Consider the following 18836-nt stretch of genomic DNA (forward strand, 5'->3'; position numbering starts at 1 on the left):
ACAGACAGACAGACAGACAGACAGACAGACAGACAGAGGGGGCAACCTATGTCAATGGATAGTGTTATTTTACTAAGCAAACATCACTTGCTAATACTGTTAATACTAATAGTGGAAGGATGTTACGCTATTGATTTACACTCATGGAACAGTAAAAGACTGTCCGGCTCGACATGTCAATCTCAGAAATGTAAGGCCAAATAGACTAACTCCTGTAGACAACCTCTGTGTGCTCAGATCTAACATTACGAGGATACATTTAAGGTGAGGTCACTGTTCCACACCCTGGCAGAAGGCCTCAATCTGTCTCCATTTGTAATCATCCTGCAACAACCTATCATTGCCTTTCCTGCTGAATCAAGGATTGTTAGTTACATAGAAATAGAATGAATAGATTATATGACTATTTTCTACGGGTTGTTATTCAAGAAGAAACATTCTGCTCTATGCTACATCGTCATCCTAAACGTCATCATCAAACAGACACTGTGACGAGGTTTTCAGACATGCTATAAACTTTAATAGACATAGATATTTCTGAAAAGAAACAAAGATAGCCCTAGGTTTTATTTACAATACATGATCAAAATCCTCACATACAGCGGCAAAAACAATTGTAGAGAACTTAAATAACTTTGTTTGCGTAACTACTTAAATAATGAAAACGGTTACTCTATTTTATTCACACCACGCCGTCTCAGCAGCTAAAATGCAAGTTTCACATTAAGTGCTAAAATTATAGTATCGACTTTACAGCATGAGTTCCATTTGACACATTATAGACCAGAGAGAACACTGGCGAGACAGAGGTTCAACAACTGCTGTCATTGAAGATACAGAGCGAGAGAAAAACAGAGAGAGAGAGAGAGAGAGAGAGAGAGAGAGAGAGAGAGAGAGAGAGAGAGAGAGAGAGAGAGAGAGAGAGAGAGAGAGAGAGAGAGAGAGAGAGACAGAGAGAGAGACAGAGAGAGAGAGAGAGAGAGAGAGAGAGAGAGAGAGAGAGAGAGAGAGAGAGAGAGAGAGAGAGAGAGAGAGAGGAATTGGAAAACCCTGAACACTTCTAACCATGCTTAGAACGGGAACTCAAAGCAAAATATGATCATAGAAATAAAGACCATTCCAATTGTGTGGGGGGCAGGCACTTAAAAAAAGACAACATTGGCACAAGATGTAAGAAGTTGCTTTGATCTTTGCTGAACTGCTGTCAGGAGACTCAAGATTGATACGGTATCAAGGAATTTGCAATGGCACTAAATCAAATGAACCAATCCTGATCAACCTGTAGATTAGTGGCGTTACGCGATGTGTTTGATACAGTCTTCTGAAGAAAGTCAACACATCGATGGGCTATTGAGTATTTTTTTAAATTGTCGTTTGGCTCGCCGAAGACGGTTTAGATCCCCGGCTTTGAGATGAGCAACGTCTTCTTTAGGCTGTTCATTTGTTAAGGGATCACAGTTCACCACAAAGTAGATCAAAGAAGCCTGGGTTCATACTTGACACATTTGATCATTCCATCTGTCTCATCTGAACGTCTCACAGTAGGTAGAGTAGAGCGTCTGGTGTGAAACCACCTCTCATCTGAACGTCTCACAGTAGGTAGAGTAGAGCGTCTGGTGTGAAACCACCTCTCATCTGATCTACCTGGAGGAACTCTTCTCATCCGACTGGGAACGGGCTCCAATAAGTTGTTGGCCTAAAACAGAGACCAAACAGCGACCGTTATGCTGCAGTAGAGCGCCACAGACAGAGGCGTACTACGGGAAGGAAACACAGAGAGAGCCTTGTGTTGTGTCTCAGTGGTCGGTTCCAAACTCTCCCATTCAGGTGTAGACACGCGTGGCCTTTAACACACGGTGCTGATCTGTACTGCACGTGTCACTGTGTGTTTTCATTCAGTGGAAAAACACTGCATACATTTTGTGTTTGTCTGTTAGCAAAAATAAGACAAAAAAACAAACAAAACATGATTTTTTAAAGCTTATTGCAAAACCACTTTCTACAAACACCGTCCTCTCCCATACATTATCACAGTTAAAAAAATAAACCCTCCTCTATCGAAACAATAGTAACGCTATATTATTTAGCAAGGCTAAGTAGTACTTAGTTCAGCTCTTTATGTATGAAATATACATCAGCTTCTGTCCCTGTAGAACGACCACTGAAGTTGTGTAGGGTGTGTGTGTGTTCAGTGTGAGAGATTAAGAGTGAGATTTGACCTGCTGCGTGCCACTGTGTTAGTGTGTGTGTTCAGTGTGAGAGATTAAGAATGAGATTTGACCTGCTGCGTGCCACTGTGTTAGTGTGTGTGTGTGTTCAGTGTGAGAGATTAAGAGTGAGATCTGACCTGCTGCGTGCCACTGTGTTAGTGTGTGTGTGTGTGTTCAGTGTGAGAGATTAAGAATGAGATTTGACCTGCTGCGTGCCACTGTGTTAGTGTGTGTGTGTTCAGTGTGAGAGATTAAGAGTGAGATTTGACCTGCTGCGTGCCACTGTGTTAGTGTGTGTGTGTTCAGTGTGAGAGATTAAGAATGAGATTTGACCTGCTGCGTGCCACTTTGTTAGTGTGTGTGTGTTCAGTGTGAGAGATTAAGAGTGAGATTTGACCTGCTGCGTGCCACTTTGTTAGTGTGTGTGTGTTCAGTGTGAGAGATTAAGAATGAGATTTGACCTGCTGCGTGCCACTGTGTTAGTGTGTGTGTTCAGTGTGAGAGATTAAGAGTGAGATTTGACCTGCTGCGTGCCACTGTGTTAGTGTGTGTGTTCAGTGTGAGAGATTTGACCTGCTGCGTGCCACTGTGTTAGTGTGTGTGTTCAGTGTGAGAGATTAAGAATGAGATTTGACCTGCTGCGTGCCACTGTGTTAGTGTGTGTGTGTGTTCAGTGTGAGAGATTAAGAGTGAGATCTGACCTGCTGCGTGCCACTGTGTTAGTGTGTGTGTGTTCAGTGTGAGAGATTAAGAATGAGATTTGACCTGCTGCGTGCCACTGTGTTAGTGTGTGTGTGTTCAGTGTGAGAGATTAAGAGTGAGATTTGACCTGCTGCGTGCCACTGTGTTAGTGTGTGTGTGTTCAGTGTGAGAGATTAAGAGTGAGATTTGACCTGCTGCGTGCCACTGTGTTAGTGTGTGTGTGTTCAGTGTGAGAGATTAAGAATGAGATTTGACCTGCTGCGTGCCACTTTGTTAGTGTGTGTGTGTTCAGTGTGAGAGATTAAGAATGAGATTTGACCTGCTGCGTGCCACTGTGTTAGTGTGTGTGTTCAGTGTGAGAGATTAAGAATGAGATTTGACCTGCTGCGTGCCACTGTGTTAGTGTGTGTGGTCAGTGTGAGAGATTAAGAATGAGATTTGACCTGCTGCGTGCCACTGTGTTAGTGTGTGTGGTCAGTGTGAGAGATTAAGAGTGAGATTTGACCTGCTGCGTGCCACTGTGTTAGTGTGTGTGTTCAGTGTGAGAGATTAAGAATGAGATTTGACCTGCTGCGTGCCACTGTGTTAGTGTGTGTGGTCAGTGTGAGAGATTAAGAGTGAGATTTGACCTGCTGCGTGCCACTGTGTTAGTGTGTGTGTTCAGTGTGAGAGATTAAGAATGAGATTTGACCTGCTGCGTGCCACTGTGTTAGTGTGTGTGGTCAGTGTGAGAGATTAAGAGTGAGATTTGACCTGCTGTGTGCCACTGTGTTAGTGTGTGTGTTCAGTGTGAGAGATTAAGAGTGAGATTTGACCTGCTGCGTGCCACTGTGTTAGTGTGTGTGGTCAGTGTGAGAGATTAAGAATGAGATTTGACCTGCTGCGTGCCACTGTGTTAGTGTGTGTGTTCAGTGTGAGAGATTAAGAATGAGATTTGACCTGCTGCGTGCCACTGTGTTAGTGTGTGTGGTCAGTGTGAGAGATTAAGAGTGAGATTTGACCTGCTGCGTGCCACTGTGTTAGTGTGTGTGGTCAGTGTGAGAGATTAAGAGTGAGATTTGACCTGCTGCGTGCCACTGTGTTAGTGTGTGTGTGTGTGTGTGTTCAGAGTGAGAGATTAAGAGTGAGATTTGACCTGCTGCGTGCCACTGTGTTAGTGTGTGTGTTCAGTGTGAGAGATTAAGAATGAGATTTGACCTGCTGCGTGCCACTGTGTTAGTGTGTGTGTGTGTTCAGTGTGAGAGATTAAGAATGAGATTTGACCTGCTGCGTGCCACTGTGTTAGTGTGTGTGTGTGTTCAGTGTGAGAGATTAAGAGTGAGATTTGACCTGCTGCGTGCCACTGTGTTAGTGTGTGACAACGTCACTGCTGTATGACACCGTACTCTAGTCCCAACATAATCGCCTGCCCTTGATTGTGAAACACAAAAAACATTACATTACAGTGCGTGGAGTTGATGACTCCATTTCAAATGTATCAAACTGGCGTTGACATTGGGAGTGCAAAGCTACGAGCTCTATCCTAACAATGTCATAGACTCTGTCCCTAATGGCACGCTTGTTCCGTATGATGCTCACTATTTTTGACGTGGGCCCATAGGGCTCTGGTCAAAAGTAGTGCACTCTACGGGGAATAGGGAGCCATTTGGGACACAGCCATATAAACTCTATCGATACCTGTTGAGTCCAAAGACACTCATTCTTCAGCTATGGATCCATTCTGTACATTGGCAGCATGTCAAGTGAGCGATGAACAACAAATCTATACCGCTGTATCATGAAGTATCAAAACGTAGCTTTTTCTATGAAGATGTGCCCACAAAACATCACCCGGAGAAAACAGTGGGTCAAAATAACAATAATCATTATTATTTCTGTGACATTGGTCTATTGGCCGTTCATATTAGCGCCTTTAGACAAGATAGTACAGGACTCTGTATGGGGCTCTATTACACGGCACAGTAAGATTATCAGAAACTCTTCAGTCAGTGTCAGTATTATTGCATTGCTGATGCTGAAGAGATTGGCATGTTCATTTAAAGGCTGTATATAGACTGTGTTGTGTTGGTGAAGGCAGACCCAAAGCTAACCCCCAGTATTGGGCTGTCCACTCTCCAGTCCTGGGGGATAACTTAAGTCACCACGCCTCCGCCCGCCTCGCCGTGTTTCAGCTCAGCCGACTCCCCTTCGCACTCTGTAAGGCTTCAGTCAAAATGGCCCCTGTTTTTTTGTTGTTGTGTGGAGAGAACGCGAGGGGGTCTCCCTCTGTTCTCAGCAGGGGTGCAGTGCTAATATCAAGTCATCTGCATGGGGGATCCAGAGTGGGAGAGAGAGGAGAAGAACTTTCTCCTGGAGAAGAAGAGTATAAAAGAGCTTATGTAGCCACGGTGGAGGTCCAACCATTAGACCATAGATGACGATTACCATGCATCCAACCATCACGTTGCTGTGTCTGTCTGTGTGATGGTCTCTGGAGGGATGCTTGGCCTGGATGCCTGGTGTACGTAGCCTACCGGAGCTTATGGGCAGGAAGATGACCAGAGTCTGGGTGTTGACGGGGACAGGGTACGTTCAGACAGGGGGGTGTGTCTCAGGGGTGAATCACGGAGGAGGGAGGCTCTGCTTGCGCTTCTCCGGTGGTTGAGTGAGGGGGCCCGGAGGGGGTTGCGGTGGGAGTGGACCCCCTCCCCATGCCCCTATACCATGTAGCTAGTGAGGTTCAGCAGGTACGAGGTCATGTCTATGATGTGGTCCAGGATGCCGTCGTTCTCCTGGTCGCTAGGCATGCCCCGCTCGCCCTTCTCACACTGGGCGCCCGAGTAGCCGCTCTTACACAGGCAGATGTGGGGCTCAACACACACGCCTCCGTTACGACAGGCCGGCTCGCATTTAGCTGTGAGAGAGAGAGAGAGAGAGAGAGAGAGAGAGAGAGAGAGAGAGAGAGAGAGAGAGAGAGAGAGAGAGACAGAGACAGAGACAGAGACAGAGACAGAGACAGAGACAGAGACAGAGACAGAGACAGAGACAGAGACAGAGACAGAGGCAGAGGCAGAGACAGAGGCAGAGAGAGAGAAAGGAACTCTTCACACTATTGTGTAACTCTTGTTATACAGTAGGTCTCAGCACACTCTGCAGAGGGTTATTATGTAATGTTCTACTAATATTCTAGGTTATGGTTGAACACTTCAGGCAGCACTTTTCTCTGACTCACCCACTCTGCAGAAGGGTCCCTCCCAGCCGGTGCTGCAGCAACACTTCCCAGTGGGGGTGCAGTGTCCGTTCTTACACTGCCGTGAGCAGGCCGTTCCCAGCAGCTCCGGGGCCTCCACCTGTCTCTGACACTCCTTAGGGACCGCGGGCCTGCAGGGGCCACACAGGGAGGGCAACGGTCACACACTCTAAAGGCTCATGCACACTGTTCTGAGGCATTACATACGGATATGTGGCCTGTCTTTCACACACCATATTCTCACACACACACACACACACACACACACACACACACACACACACACACACACACACACACACACACACACACACACACACACACACACACACACACACACACACACACACACACACACACACACACACACACACACACACACACACACACACACACACACACACACTAGAGGCAGCAGCAGTGGTGCCATAGCAGCAGAACACTTAACCATGCACAACAGGGAAGAGGAAACGGCTCCACCAGAATGTGCCTTTACAGAACATTGATGTGATGGAAAGGAGTCATGGGGAGAATGAATATTTGAGTACGGAGAGACTCTGTGTGTGACAGGGTTCTTTCTGGAATATTCTGCTTCTGGAATGTTGTTAATGAGTTTTTGAGTATAATAATTCATTTGAAGCATCAGAGGTTGGGAGGCTGGGAGAATGGTGGACTGACTGAATGACTGGACCAGGGTTTTATTTCCACTGAGGACATGTGTGTGTGTGTGTGTGTGTGTGTGTGTGTGTGTGTGTGTGTGTGTGTGTGTGTGTGTGTGTGTGTGTGTGTGTGTGTGTGTGTGTGTGTGTGTGTGTGTGTGTGTGTGTGTGTGTGTGTGTGTGTGTGTGTGTGTGTGTGTGTGTGTGTGTGTGTGTGTGTGTGTGTCTAGGCCACCGGGAACAGGCCACCGGGAATAGGCATTCGCTGCTGCAATTCAGCATGACAGGAGACTCATAAACACCCCACACACACACACACACACAGATGTAGCACACACCCGCAAACATATCCAACCACACTGCCAACAGGCAGCATACTAAACAGACATGTTATGATCATCTCATAACAAGACAAACATTGAACACACGCACTGGCCCAAAGGAGGCTTAGAGTATGATCATTTCATATCACGCTCCGGCCCGGGCTCAAAAACCTGGAAATAATATAGCAGCGTTCTACGTGATGGAATTCAAACGTGAATTGCCTGTTAGCTTGTGTGTGTTCCTGTGTGTGTGGATGGGGCCAAACAGCATCGACGAATGAGGCAAGACAAGCCTCAGGCAGGCAGTGTATTGACATATCCATCAGGCACTCACACACACACACACACACACACACACACACACACACACACACACACACACACACACACACACACACACACACACACACACACACACACACACACACACACACACACACACACACACACACACACACACACACGTAGTGGTATGGAAAACAGAAAGCCTGCTGGGAGTGCTGTGGAGTGGCCAGTGCACTCTGCCTGCTGGACACCCTGCCTGCTGGACTCTCTGCCTGCTGGACTCTCTGCCTGCTGGACTCTCTGCCTGCTGGACTGTCTGCCTGCTGGACTCTCTGCCTGCTGGACTCTCTGCCTGCTGGACACCCTGCCTGCTGGACTCTCTGCCTGCTGGACTCTCTGCCTGCTGGACACCCTGCCTGCTGGACTCTCTGCCTGCTGGACTCTCTGCCTGCTGGACTCTCTGCCTGCTGGACTCTCTGCCTGCTGGACTCTCTGCCTGCTGGACTCTCTGCCTGCTGGACACCCTGCCTGCTGGACTCTCTGCCTGCTGGACTCTCTGCCTGCTGGACTCTGCCTGCTGGACACCCTGCCTGCTGGACTCTCTGCCTGCTGGACTCTCTGCCTGCTGGACTCTCTGCCTGCTGGACTCTCTGGGTGCTGTAGAGACCTAATGCTGTAGATAAATAACGCTGCGAGAGAATGCTGTAGAGATAATGCTGTAGAGACATCTAATGCTATAGCGAGATAATCCTGGACATAATATAATGCTGTAGCGAGATAATGCTGTAGATAGATAATGCTCGGGAGAGAGCTAATGCTGTAGAGAGATAATACTGGGAAGAGCTCTAATGCTGTAGATATATAATGTTGGGGAGAGCTCTAAATGCTGTAGAGAGATAATGCTGGGAGAGCTCTAATGCTGTAGAGAGATAATACTGGGGAGAGCTCTAATGCTGTAGATAGATAATGTTGGGGAGAGCTCTGATGCTATAGAGAGATAATGCCGGGGAGAGCTCTAATGCTGTAGAGAGATAATGCTGGGGAGAGCTCTAATGCTGTAGAGAGATAATGTTGGGGAGAGCTCTAATGTTGTAGAGAGATAATGTTGGGGAGAGCTTTAATGCTGTAGAGAGATAATGTTGGGGAGAGCTCTAATGCTGTAGAGGGATAATGCTGGGGAGAGCTCTAATGCTGTAGAGAGATAATGTTAGGGAGAGCTCTAATGCTGTAGATAGATAATGTTGAGGAGAGCTCTAATGCTGTAGAGAGATAATGCTGGGGAAAGCTCTAATGTTGTAGAGAGATAATGTTGGGGAGAGCTCTAATGCTGTAGATAGATAATGTTGGGGAGAGCTCTAATGCTGTAGAGAGATAATGCCGGGGAGAGCTCTAATGCTGTAGAGAGATAATGTTGGGGAGAGCTCTAATGCTGTAGAGAGATAATGCTGGAGAGAGCTCTAATGCTGCAGAGAGATAATGCTGGGGAGAGCTCTAATGCTGTAGAGAGATAATGCTATAGAGAAATAATGCTCTAGAGATTTAATGACCAATGGACAGACAGGAGCCACAACTGAATGTGATATTGGGGTCTGGTTGTGAATGAACTGACTTACTGACTGTGGTTGGTTAGTGATCAAAGGAGGGGCTCCTGGTCTGTGTTGTGTGTGAGTTAGGGGGTCCTGGTCAGGGTTCTGGGGGTATGTGAGAAGGGTGTTGGACACCGTGGCTGGGAGAGTGTTGTTCTGACAGCCACATTGACTGATGGCAGTTCCGGGGCAGTACCAGAGCCTAGAGGGGGTCTCTAGGGGGGGGGGGGCGATTCCCATGCTCCGCTCCCCTCAGAACCCACCCAACCCTGTGCCTTTTCTCATCCACACTCTGGGCCTTTGTTGTGACAGGCTGCACGTAGTTAAAACAGAGAGAAGGAGGGACAGAAAGGGAGAGGGTGGGAGAGTGATGGAGTTGGGAGAAAGAGACCAGGGTGAGAGAGAGAAAAGGGGGACAGCTAGTCCCTGGAGGATTGGGGTACAACACTGTTAATAGTGTCAGGCGGGCAGGGGTCAGCCACGGCTATTGCCCCTCATCAGTTTGTATTAGTACCATGGGTGGCCATGGTCCTGGGTGAAAACAACACCTGCCTGAGCGCCACTTGACAAAGGCAGCTGGGTCAACAGGCACTGTGGGAATGTATAAACTCGGCGAGGACACTTGCATAAAACACAGTCTGATGAAGACTGATAAATTAAAGGAGGGCAGTTTATTAGTTTGAGTGTCCACGGCGCTGGGCCAGGCTGGTCCCAGTGATTTATATATACACTAGATGACTGATAGGGGGTGCTGTTTTGAAGCCCCTTGAGCCTCCATCTTGGCACTCCGTCACGTTGTTTCTTGGGGGGGGGAAGCTTTAGAAATGCAATTTATTCATGTCTACATTCGTTTTTTGCCACATTCATTCTATTACAGACAACTTAATGCATAATCTTAAATTATATTATGTGAGCTAAACATAAAAATAAAAAAATATATAAAAATATTTTCCTTAAAGTATATATATATTTTTATTACTAATGTTAATGTCCCCGCTACAACAACAAAAAATACTTCAATACATGTCATTTTGACCTTAAAACATTTAATTGAAATACTGTAGAATTCTATTAATTTCTATGGAGGACTGCTCCTACTGGGGGGAGTGCCAATATGGCCGACCGGTGGCTTCAAAAACCTCTCAATGGCCAATACATATCATCAGCCATCTAGGGTTTGTATACATTATTGACTGGTTCCCAACACTCTTAGGTTCTAGATAGCTTCTTTTTTTCAAAGTGTAGTCCTAGTGGCTGAATGGAGGAGGGAGGCGGGGTGGTTGTGGGGTGGAGGGATGTATGGAGCTCTGCTTGGCTCAGCTGCTCCCCCCCCCCCTTTGTTCCAGAACAGGAGACATCAGCCAGGGACCATATGCTGAGCCTGATCCCTGATCAGCTCCCTCTTACTCACAACACAGCCCTCTTTATAATATTTCATCGCCTCAAAAGTCACCCCAGATCAAATCATACAGCTGATTGATATAGGGGATGCTATTAGTGAGGGATACTCTAACGACTATCAGATTTATTTCACTTAAAGCTTTGATAGTGATGGGTGGCTGGTAGCCTGGGAGTTGGTGGGGAGGGTTTTGGGAAGGAATGTGTTGGGGCTATGTGCTGGGGCTTGCTTGATTGGCATGAGGTGTATGTGAGAAAAAAGCCCTGGATTGGTGTACATTGTGCCTCCCAACAATGGCTAAATCAAACGGCCCAGTGTGAGTCCTTTGGCTGTTTTGTCATCCGGCTCCATTGTTTGGGGGCTTCTTTGTGGTTTCATCCCTTGTTTTAATTGTGTCAGAAATGTACTGTGTATTGTAGGAGCCAGGGCCATTCAGTGGAGCTGTGGAGCAGCTTTGTCAAGGGCAGGACCACAGTAGTGCAGCAGCAAGACTTAGGAGGGACATCTGAATAAAAGAGCTGGCTTTTTTTAGCCAGCATATTGGGAGCTGGGAGCTATCGTACCACACACACACACACACACACACACACACACACACACACACACACACACACACACACACACACACACACACACACACACACACACACACACACACACACACACACACACACACACACACACACACACCTCCCTGCTCCTTCTCCCCAGTACTTCCTGTAATTTGTGACTTCCATAGTGACTTCATAAAGGAGGTCCCAGAGCCCTATTTCTATGTCCACTGGGTCTTCTCAACCTCTTTCCTCTTTACTCAACACAATTCAACCAGAGGACTGCACCTGTCTCAACTAAACCCTAAATTGTGTGAAAAGTATATTATGACACAGGAGAACCATTTCCTCCCTCTTTGGATAAAAGCCTGTTTAGATGGAAAGAGCTTTTTTTATTGCCGTTATCAGCAGGAGTTCTTACTGTTTCAACTGTCTCTCCCCCCATTCAGGTTCCAGATGGAATCGTGAGGACTGGATAGAATTTGGTTTTGAAAAAAACGTGGCTCTGTTCCTTCCATTCTTATACGCGATAAACAACCTGGCAGTTACATACTGTACAGCTTTACAATGTGGCCAGTGACATCCTCCCGCCAATACCCAACCCACCCAATACCCAGAGGCAGTGTTTGTTTGTGTCTCTCCTCTCTCAAGGAATGAAGCCGCCTCCTCCTCTGCTTCTAAATGGATGTTAGCACCAGAAATAAATAAAAGTCTCTCTCTCTCCCATGGCGACCTCTGACTGCGTGTGGCAGGGCAATTGAGATAAGACATATTCAATGAAGCATTGCATGTCTCAATCAGACATTATACTGTTCTAATTATAGAAAGAGGGGAAAAGGAAAAATTAAAAACAGAGCTGAAACCCGTTGAAGCCTTGGGGAAGACGGCATATCGTGTGTGTGTGTGTGTGTGTGTGTGTGTGTGTGTGTGTGTGTGTGTGTGTGTGTGTGTGTGTGTGTGTGTGTGTGTGTGTGTGTGTGTGTGTGTGTGTGTGTGTGTGTGTGTGTGTGTGTGTGTGTGTGTGTGTGTGTGTGTGTGTGTGTGTGAATGCATATGGACTAGGTTTGAATCCCGGGCAAGGCCGCAAGGTATTTTTAAACAGCTCTGTCTCCTTCCACAGTAGAGCAAGTAAACAATGCCACATGATCCTACTCTGCCTCTGTGTTGTATATTTAGAAATTAAATCTCACTCAGTACAGAATTTCCACAACAGTGTCCACATGGGACAGAGACAACGTATAATGATGTTACTGAGACACATGGTGGCCTATTTATTATTGGACGGTACCCGACTGACAAACAAATAACTACAAATGAAGTCAGTACGCTGCCGGGACGTGTGTTTACCCCAAAACATTGCAGGGGGGTTTAGGTGATTTTCTTCTTTCACTCCCCTCCCCAGCCTCCTACCTCCTAAAGCCCCCCTCCTCTTCCCCAAACATACATGTAATGAAAACACCATGTGGGTGGATGGTGGATGTTGTGGGACCCCCGGACCACCACAGGCTCGCCGCTCAAAACATACAAGTCTTCTGTGACGAGGGTGGAGGAGGGTGAGGGGGCGCCAGGTACCCCAGAAGGGGTAGAGGGGGACGGGTGGCCCATCAGACGTGATAACGCAGCAAGGTCAGAAACGTTAGCTGCCCCCATCCCTCCCCCTCCTCCCTGTAATGAGATAGTTGTGTGTGTGTTGCGTGTGTGCGTGCGTGTGTGTGTGTGTGTGTGTGTGTGTGTGTGTGTGTGTGTGTGTGTGTGTGTGTGTGTGTGTGTGTGTGTGTGTGTGTGTGTGTGTGTGTGTGTGTGTGTGCGCGTAGAAGCCGGACTCCCAGCACCACACAGGCCACTATACAGACTAAACAAGCCCAAAATATGGTTGGAAAGAATTGTTGTTTGGGAAAAATGTGTCCAGCCAAAAAACATAAATAAAATGTTGAGCGGAGCAGCAAGGGGCCCGTAGAAACATCTGTGGCGTAATGAATTGTGACTTGGTTGGTACTGTCATCACCTTCGCAATAATTAGCCAGGGATCTGTTTCTATTGTCCCACACACGCAAGCACACATACACGCACACACACACGCAAGCACACACACACACACACACACACACACACACACACACACACACACACACACACACACACACACACACACACACACACACACACACACACACACACACACACACACACACACACACACACACACACACACACTCCAATAAAGTGAAATGGACTTAAGGAAACATTATTCTGTCTCCATCCTGGACTCCCACTGTAAGCCCAGTGTTTTTAGATGCTCCACATGCCTCCCTGCCAACTTCACTTAAGCTGAAGGACCTAAACCTACATGAGGATCTCTAGTTCTCCATTCCAGGGTGCTGAAAAGGGGGACTGGATGATTTCTGGGTGGCTGAGGGTGGAAAGACACAGCTTGAAGAGCGATTGGTTTGAATTAGAAAGTGAGAGGATCTGGTTGTGTTCAATGTAATTTCTCATGATTCAGACTATATATCAGTGACATTCAAGGCCTTCACGTCTCAGATGTTGGCTGCGGTGGAGGGGGACTTCATACACCCCATATACGTACCTCCTGGTGTGCTGGGAGAAATGTTTTTCACATGTACTAGGGTTGACGCAAACATCATTTGTTAAGGATTCATGATTATCGAAAATATTGAATAGAGTAAAACATGTGGTAAAATGTTTAGCAAGCATACAACAATGATTAACAGGCAACCATCTCCTCTAGTAATATTTATCACCAGAAACTCCAGCACATTATCAGCTGTGTGCAACCTGGATTGTTGGGACGCAGCGGGGCACATTGTTGGGACACAGCATCCCTTCATTAAAACCCAAACCACCAGATATTCCAGTCACATGTAACAAATCCCTCCCTACGACTATGAGGAAAACATTACCACTCGTCGATAGGTGCCCTCCATTCTCTCCAGGAGTGTATAAGCAGCCCTGTCAAATGCTACGAAAATACCCAGCGAGCCACGTGTGCTCGATCTCTCCTTGCTCTCTCTCTCTCTCCCCCCTCTCCTCACTATCCTCTCTCTCGTTCGTCTCTCCTATCTTCCCTCTCTCTCTAACAGGGTCCGCTGGTAGTGCTGGTTTTGGAAACGGTATGCTTACTCTCAAATTACCACGCTGAGATGTGTGTTGGCCGGGGAACCGGCCGTTGTGCGATGATTTGTTTAAGGGGATAAGAGCCCTGGTGTGTGTGATGATTTGTTTAAGGGGATAAGAGCCCTGGTGTGTGTGATGATTTGTTTAAGGGCATAAGAGCCCTGGTGTGTGTGATGATTTGTTTAAGGGGATAAGAGCCCTGGTGTGTGTGATGATTTGTTTAAGGGGATAAGAGCCCTGGTGTGTGTGATGATTTGTTTAAGGGGATAAGAGCCCTGGTGTGTGTGATGATTTGTTTAAGGGGATAAGAGCCCTGGTGTGTGTGATGATTTGTTTAAGGTGATTAGAGCCCTGGTGTGTGTGATGATTTGTTTAAGGTGATTAGAGCCCTGGTGAGTGTGTGTGTGTGTGTGTGTGTATGTGTGTGTGTGTGTGTGTGTGTGTGTGTGTGTGTGTGTGTGTGTGTGTGTGTGTGTGTGTGTGTGTGTGTGTGTGTGTGTGTGTGTGTGTGTGTGTGTGTGTGTGTGTGTGTGTGTGTGTGTGTGTGTGTGTGTGTGTGTGATGTATTGAAGAGGTGTAAAAAGGTGTGACGCTCCCTCTCCCTGTGAAGTTGTGATCCTGCACTGCCACTATATCTGCTATGTGTAGGTATATGGGCAGACCACAGACACACACGCACACAAAGAAAGTTGTGTTCTTTACCTTTTAGGGTCCACTAGCTTGTAGAGCTTCCCACTGTGTGACTGAGCCATGCTTTTACTGGTGGCCAGGATGTACACTTCACCTGGGGGTGAGGAGAACAGGGGTTACATGGGGAGTGTAGTCCAGGCATCAGCCCTATCTAGAGAGAGCAAATAAGAGAAGATAAAGCAAGAGCGAGCGAGAGAGAGAGAGAGAGAGAGAGAGAGAGAGAGAGAGAGAGAGAGAGAGAGAGAGAGAGAGAGAGAGAGAGAGAGAGAGAGAGAGAGAGAAAAGGGCAACCAGTTAAGAAGCCATGTTGACACAAGAAAAGGGCAGCCTGTGAAGAACAGCATTGTAAATAAAACCCATATATTTATGTTTATTTATTTTCCCTTTTGAACTTTATCTATTTGCACATCATATTATTATTTTGGAACTTTTGTGAGTGTAATGTTTACTGTTAATTTGTATTGTTTATTTCACTTCGTTAATTATCTAGTTCACTTGCTTTGGCAATGTTAACATACAATTGAAGTCGGAAGTTTACATATACCTCAGCCAAATACATTTAAACTCAGTTTTTTGACAATTCCTGACATTTAATCCTAGTAAAAATTCCCTGTCTTAGATCAGTTAGGATCACCACTTTATTTTAAGAATGTGAAATGTCAGAACAATAGTAGAGAGAGTGTTTGATTTCAGCTTTTATTTCTTTCATCACATTCCCAGTTGGTCAGAAGTTTACATACACTCAATTCGTATTTGGTAGCATTGCCTTTAAATTGTTTAACTTGGGTCAAACGTTTAAATGACCAGCATGGTATCCTTCCACAAGCTTCCCACAATAAGTTGGGTGAATTTTGGCCCATTCCTCCTGACAGAGCTGGTGTAACCGAGTCAGGTTTGTAGGCCTCCTTGCTCGCACAAGCTTTTTCAGTTCTGCCCACAGATTTTCTATAGGATTGAGGTCAGGGTTTTGTGATGGCCACTCCCATACCTTGACGTTGTTGTCCTTAAGCCATTTTGCTACAACTTTGGAAGTATGCTTGGGGTCATTGTCCATTTGGAAGACTCATTTGCGACCAAGCTTTAACTTCCTGACTGATGTCTTGAGATGTTGCTTCAATATATCCACATAATTTCACTGCCTCATGATGCCATTTATTTTGTGAATTGCACCAGTCCCTCTTGCAGTAAAGCACCCCCACAACATGATGCTGCCACCCCCCGTGCTTCACAGTTTGAATGGTGTTCTTCGGCTTGAAAGCCTCCCCCTTTTTCTTCCAAACATAACACTGGTCATTATGGCCAAACAGTTCTATTTTTGTTTCATCAGACCAAAGGACATTTCTCCAAAAAGTACGATCTTTGTCCCCATGTGCAGTTGCAAACCGCAGTCTGGCTTTTTTATGCCGGTTTTGGAGCAGTGGCTTCTTCCTTGCTGAGCGGCCTTTCAGGTTATGTCGATATATGACTTGTTTTACTGTGGATATAGATACTTTTGTACCTGTTTCCTCCAGCATCTTCACAAGGTCCTTTGCTGTTGTTCTGGGATTGATTTGCACTTTTTTGCACCAAAGTACGTTAATCTCTAGGAGACAGAACACGTCTCCTTCCTGAGCGGTATGACGGCTGCGTGGTCCCATGGTGTATATACTTGCGTACCATTGTTTGTCAGACGAAAGTGGTACCTTCAGACATTTGTAAATTGCTCCCAAGGATGAACCAGACTTGTGGAGGTCTACAATTTATTTTCTGAAGTCTTGGCTGATTTATTTTCATTTTCCCATGATGCTAAGCAAAGAGGCACTGAGTTTGAAGGTAGTCCTTGAAATACATCCACAGGTACACCTCCAATTGACTCAAATGTTGTCAATTAGCCTATCAGAAGCTTCTAAAGCCATGACATCATTTTCTGTCATTTTCCAAGCTGTTTAAAGGCACAGCCAACTTACTGTATGTAAACTTCTGACCCACTGGAATTGTGATACAGTGAATTATAAATTAAATAATCTGTCTGTAAACAATTGTTGGAAAAATGACTTGTGTCAGATGTCCTAACTGACTTATAGTTTTTGTGGAGTGGTTGAAAAACAAGTTTTAATGACTCCAAAATAAGTGTATGCAAACTTCCAAATTCAACTGTATGTTTCTCATGCCAATAGACCCCTTAAATTGATATTGAAATTGAGAGAGAAACAGAGAGAAAATAAGAGAAGAGGCCCTGATCAGGGTCCCTGCAGCGCTGCACTTGCCATGGGACTTGGGAGGGAGTGAGTATCACGGGACAACTGAATACTCCTGACTGGAACCAGGCGAGTCATTTAATGAGCAGCAAGCCCACAACACGGCTCCATAAGAGGACAAATTGTAAACATGTGTCAATGGGGCCCTGTTGTGGGAAGCCAGCCCAGCTCAGCACAGGCCTCCACCATTCGCCTACCCCCGCCCCATTTACAAATCATATGAACAAAAGCAAAAATCTTCAACTAACACCACGCCAAGATACTGGCAAGTCCCATGGTTAACCCTGTGTGCCCGTTGTATGCCAATATGGATAAATAGTTCTCTGCAAAACATGAGCTCACAGTGAGTCCTTTTGTCAAACGGGGATACAATGAATTGGGTTCAGTGGGTTTGTTGATGTAGCGAACCTGACCTCACCTAAGATGGTATGACTGGTAGGCTGGTAAACAATAACACAGACCAGAAACATTCATCACCAGGTGGCCAACTACATGTCATATCACTAGGCTCTTTGAGGCCTGGTGCTATCGTATGGAAATGACCATATAATCCTTCAGGAAGCAGGGAGACTTTAATATCCTCTTGCTGGAACGTGCCATGGAGGAAAGGTGACACGGAGGGAAGGGATGGAGGTATTAGTTCCCCTCACACAGCGTGTGTGACCTCTGTTGGTTTTCTGGTCCAATATCATGAATATCACTCGAATAACTGCTTGAATTTGAGACTCCGCGGACGTTTTTCCCCTCACTTCCTAATCTCGGAAACTCAATTGGAGCAGTCTTGTTTCTAAACCCAACCGAGTGGAAACATGTTGAACATTGACATCGCACTCCAGGGATGTACTATGTAAATACATGTACCATTGTTCCATATACAATGCCCCAATGACTCTGAACTAGAGTTTTCCACAGTTTTGACGTCTGTCATTGGGTGTAAACACTGATTTCAGGATGGCTTGACACTCTGCAATCTATCCTCTGCATCCAGACTCTTTGTTGACAAAAGCTTTCACTCATAACATCAGCTCAGATGTAGAGACACCCAGAAACACACAGAAATTGACATATAATAATGTGGCTATACATGTAGGGGCCCGTCTTTAGACTAGAGAGAGTGGGGTAGGATCCCAAATGCCACCCTATTCCCTATTTAGTGCACTACTTTCAACAAGGGCCCATAGTGCTCTGGCCAAAACGTACTGCACTATATTGGGAATAGGGTGCCATTTGGGAAACAGCCTTCGTGCTGGTTCTACTGACCTAGTTGGTCCTCTCCGAAGCCCAGGATATGTCCCACCAGAGCGGAGCCACAGGAGCTGCTGGTCCCCAGACACAGAGCTTTCTCCTGCCACTGGTCCCCTGCCGCCGCTGAGCCCTTCTGGAGGATCCGCAGGTTCCTGAAATGCACACATACGCACACACACGCACACACACAACAGCACAGCGCAACATCAGCACACTGTTACAGTAATGCTAGCATTAAGCACAGGTCAGGGGTCAGCAAAAACGGCACATTGTTTCCTTTCATGTCACAGCACAACAGTCTTGTGTTTCAGTGCCTTAGTGTGCATGAAGTCTTTTGGTTTCCAAATAAACATGATGCCAAAATCCTCCTCGCCCTTTCACAACAACATGCCCCTCAAAAACTGAAATGAGGCTAAGTAGCTGCGAGTCATTTTTCCAAACACATTGCCATGATGTCTCAATAGTGTACTTCCTTCAGCGTCTTTATTTCCTTTGTTTATTCAAGAGGCGAGGTTTGACTTCATCGAGAGATGAAGATGAATTATCAACCAATGAGACGTGTGAACAACACGAGGCCGTAGCCAA

At 46.2% G+C, this 18836-nt stretch overlaps 1 protein-coding gene and 1 long non-coding RNA gene across 2 annotated transcripts in view; both read right to left on the bottom strand.

Moving 5' to 3' along the window:
- Nucleotides 1–497: 497 nt before the first annotated feature.
- On the bottom strand, nt 498–4039 carry LOC124012880. Its single transcript, XR_006834789.1, has 2 exons — nt 2784–4039; nt 498–2733 (listed from the first exon to the last, which is right to left on the bottom strand). It is a non-coding gene; the product is annotated as an uncharacterized LOC124012880 (long non-coding RNA).
- Nucleotides 4040–4558: 519 nt separating this feature from the next.
- LOC124012879 (hedgehog-interacting protein-like) overlaps nt 4559–18836 on the bottom strand; it is a 54994-nt gene continuing 40716 nt past the window's right edge. The window contains exons 10-13 of the mRNA XM_046326898.1: nt 18267–18403; nt 14782–14863; nt 6124–6272; nt 4559–5805 (exon numbers count right to left, since the gene is read on the bottom strand). Coding sequence (XP_046182854.1) covers nt 5609–5805; nt 6124–6272; nt 14782–14863; nt 18267–18403 — 565 coding nt within the window. The 3' untranslated portion in view covers nt 4559–5608. The remainder of the gene's footprint in view (nt 5806–6123; nt 6273–14781; nt 14864–18266; nt 18404–18836) is intronic.

The sequence above is a fragment of the Oncorhynchus gorbuscha genome, linkage group LG24 (assembly GCF_021184085.1).
Source record: "Oncorhynchus gorbuscha isolate QuinsamMale2020 ecotype Even-year linkage group LG24, OgorEven_v1.0, whole genome shotgun sequence".
NCBI lineage: Eukaryota > Metazoa > Chordata > Actinopteri > Salmoniformes > Salmonidae > Oncorhynchus > Oncorhynchus gorbuscha.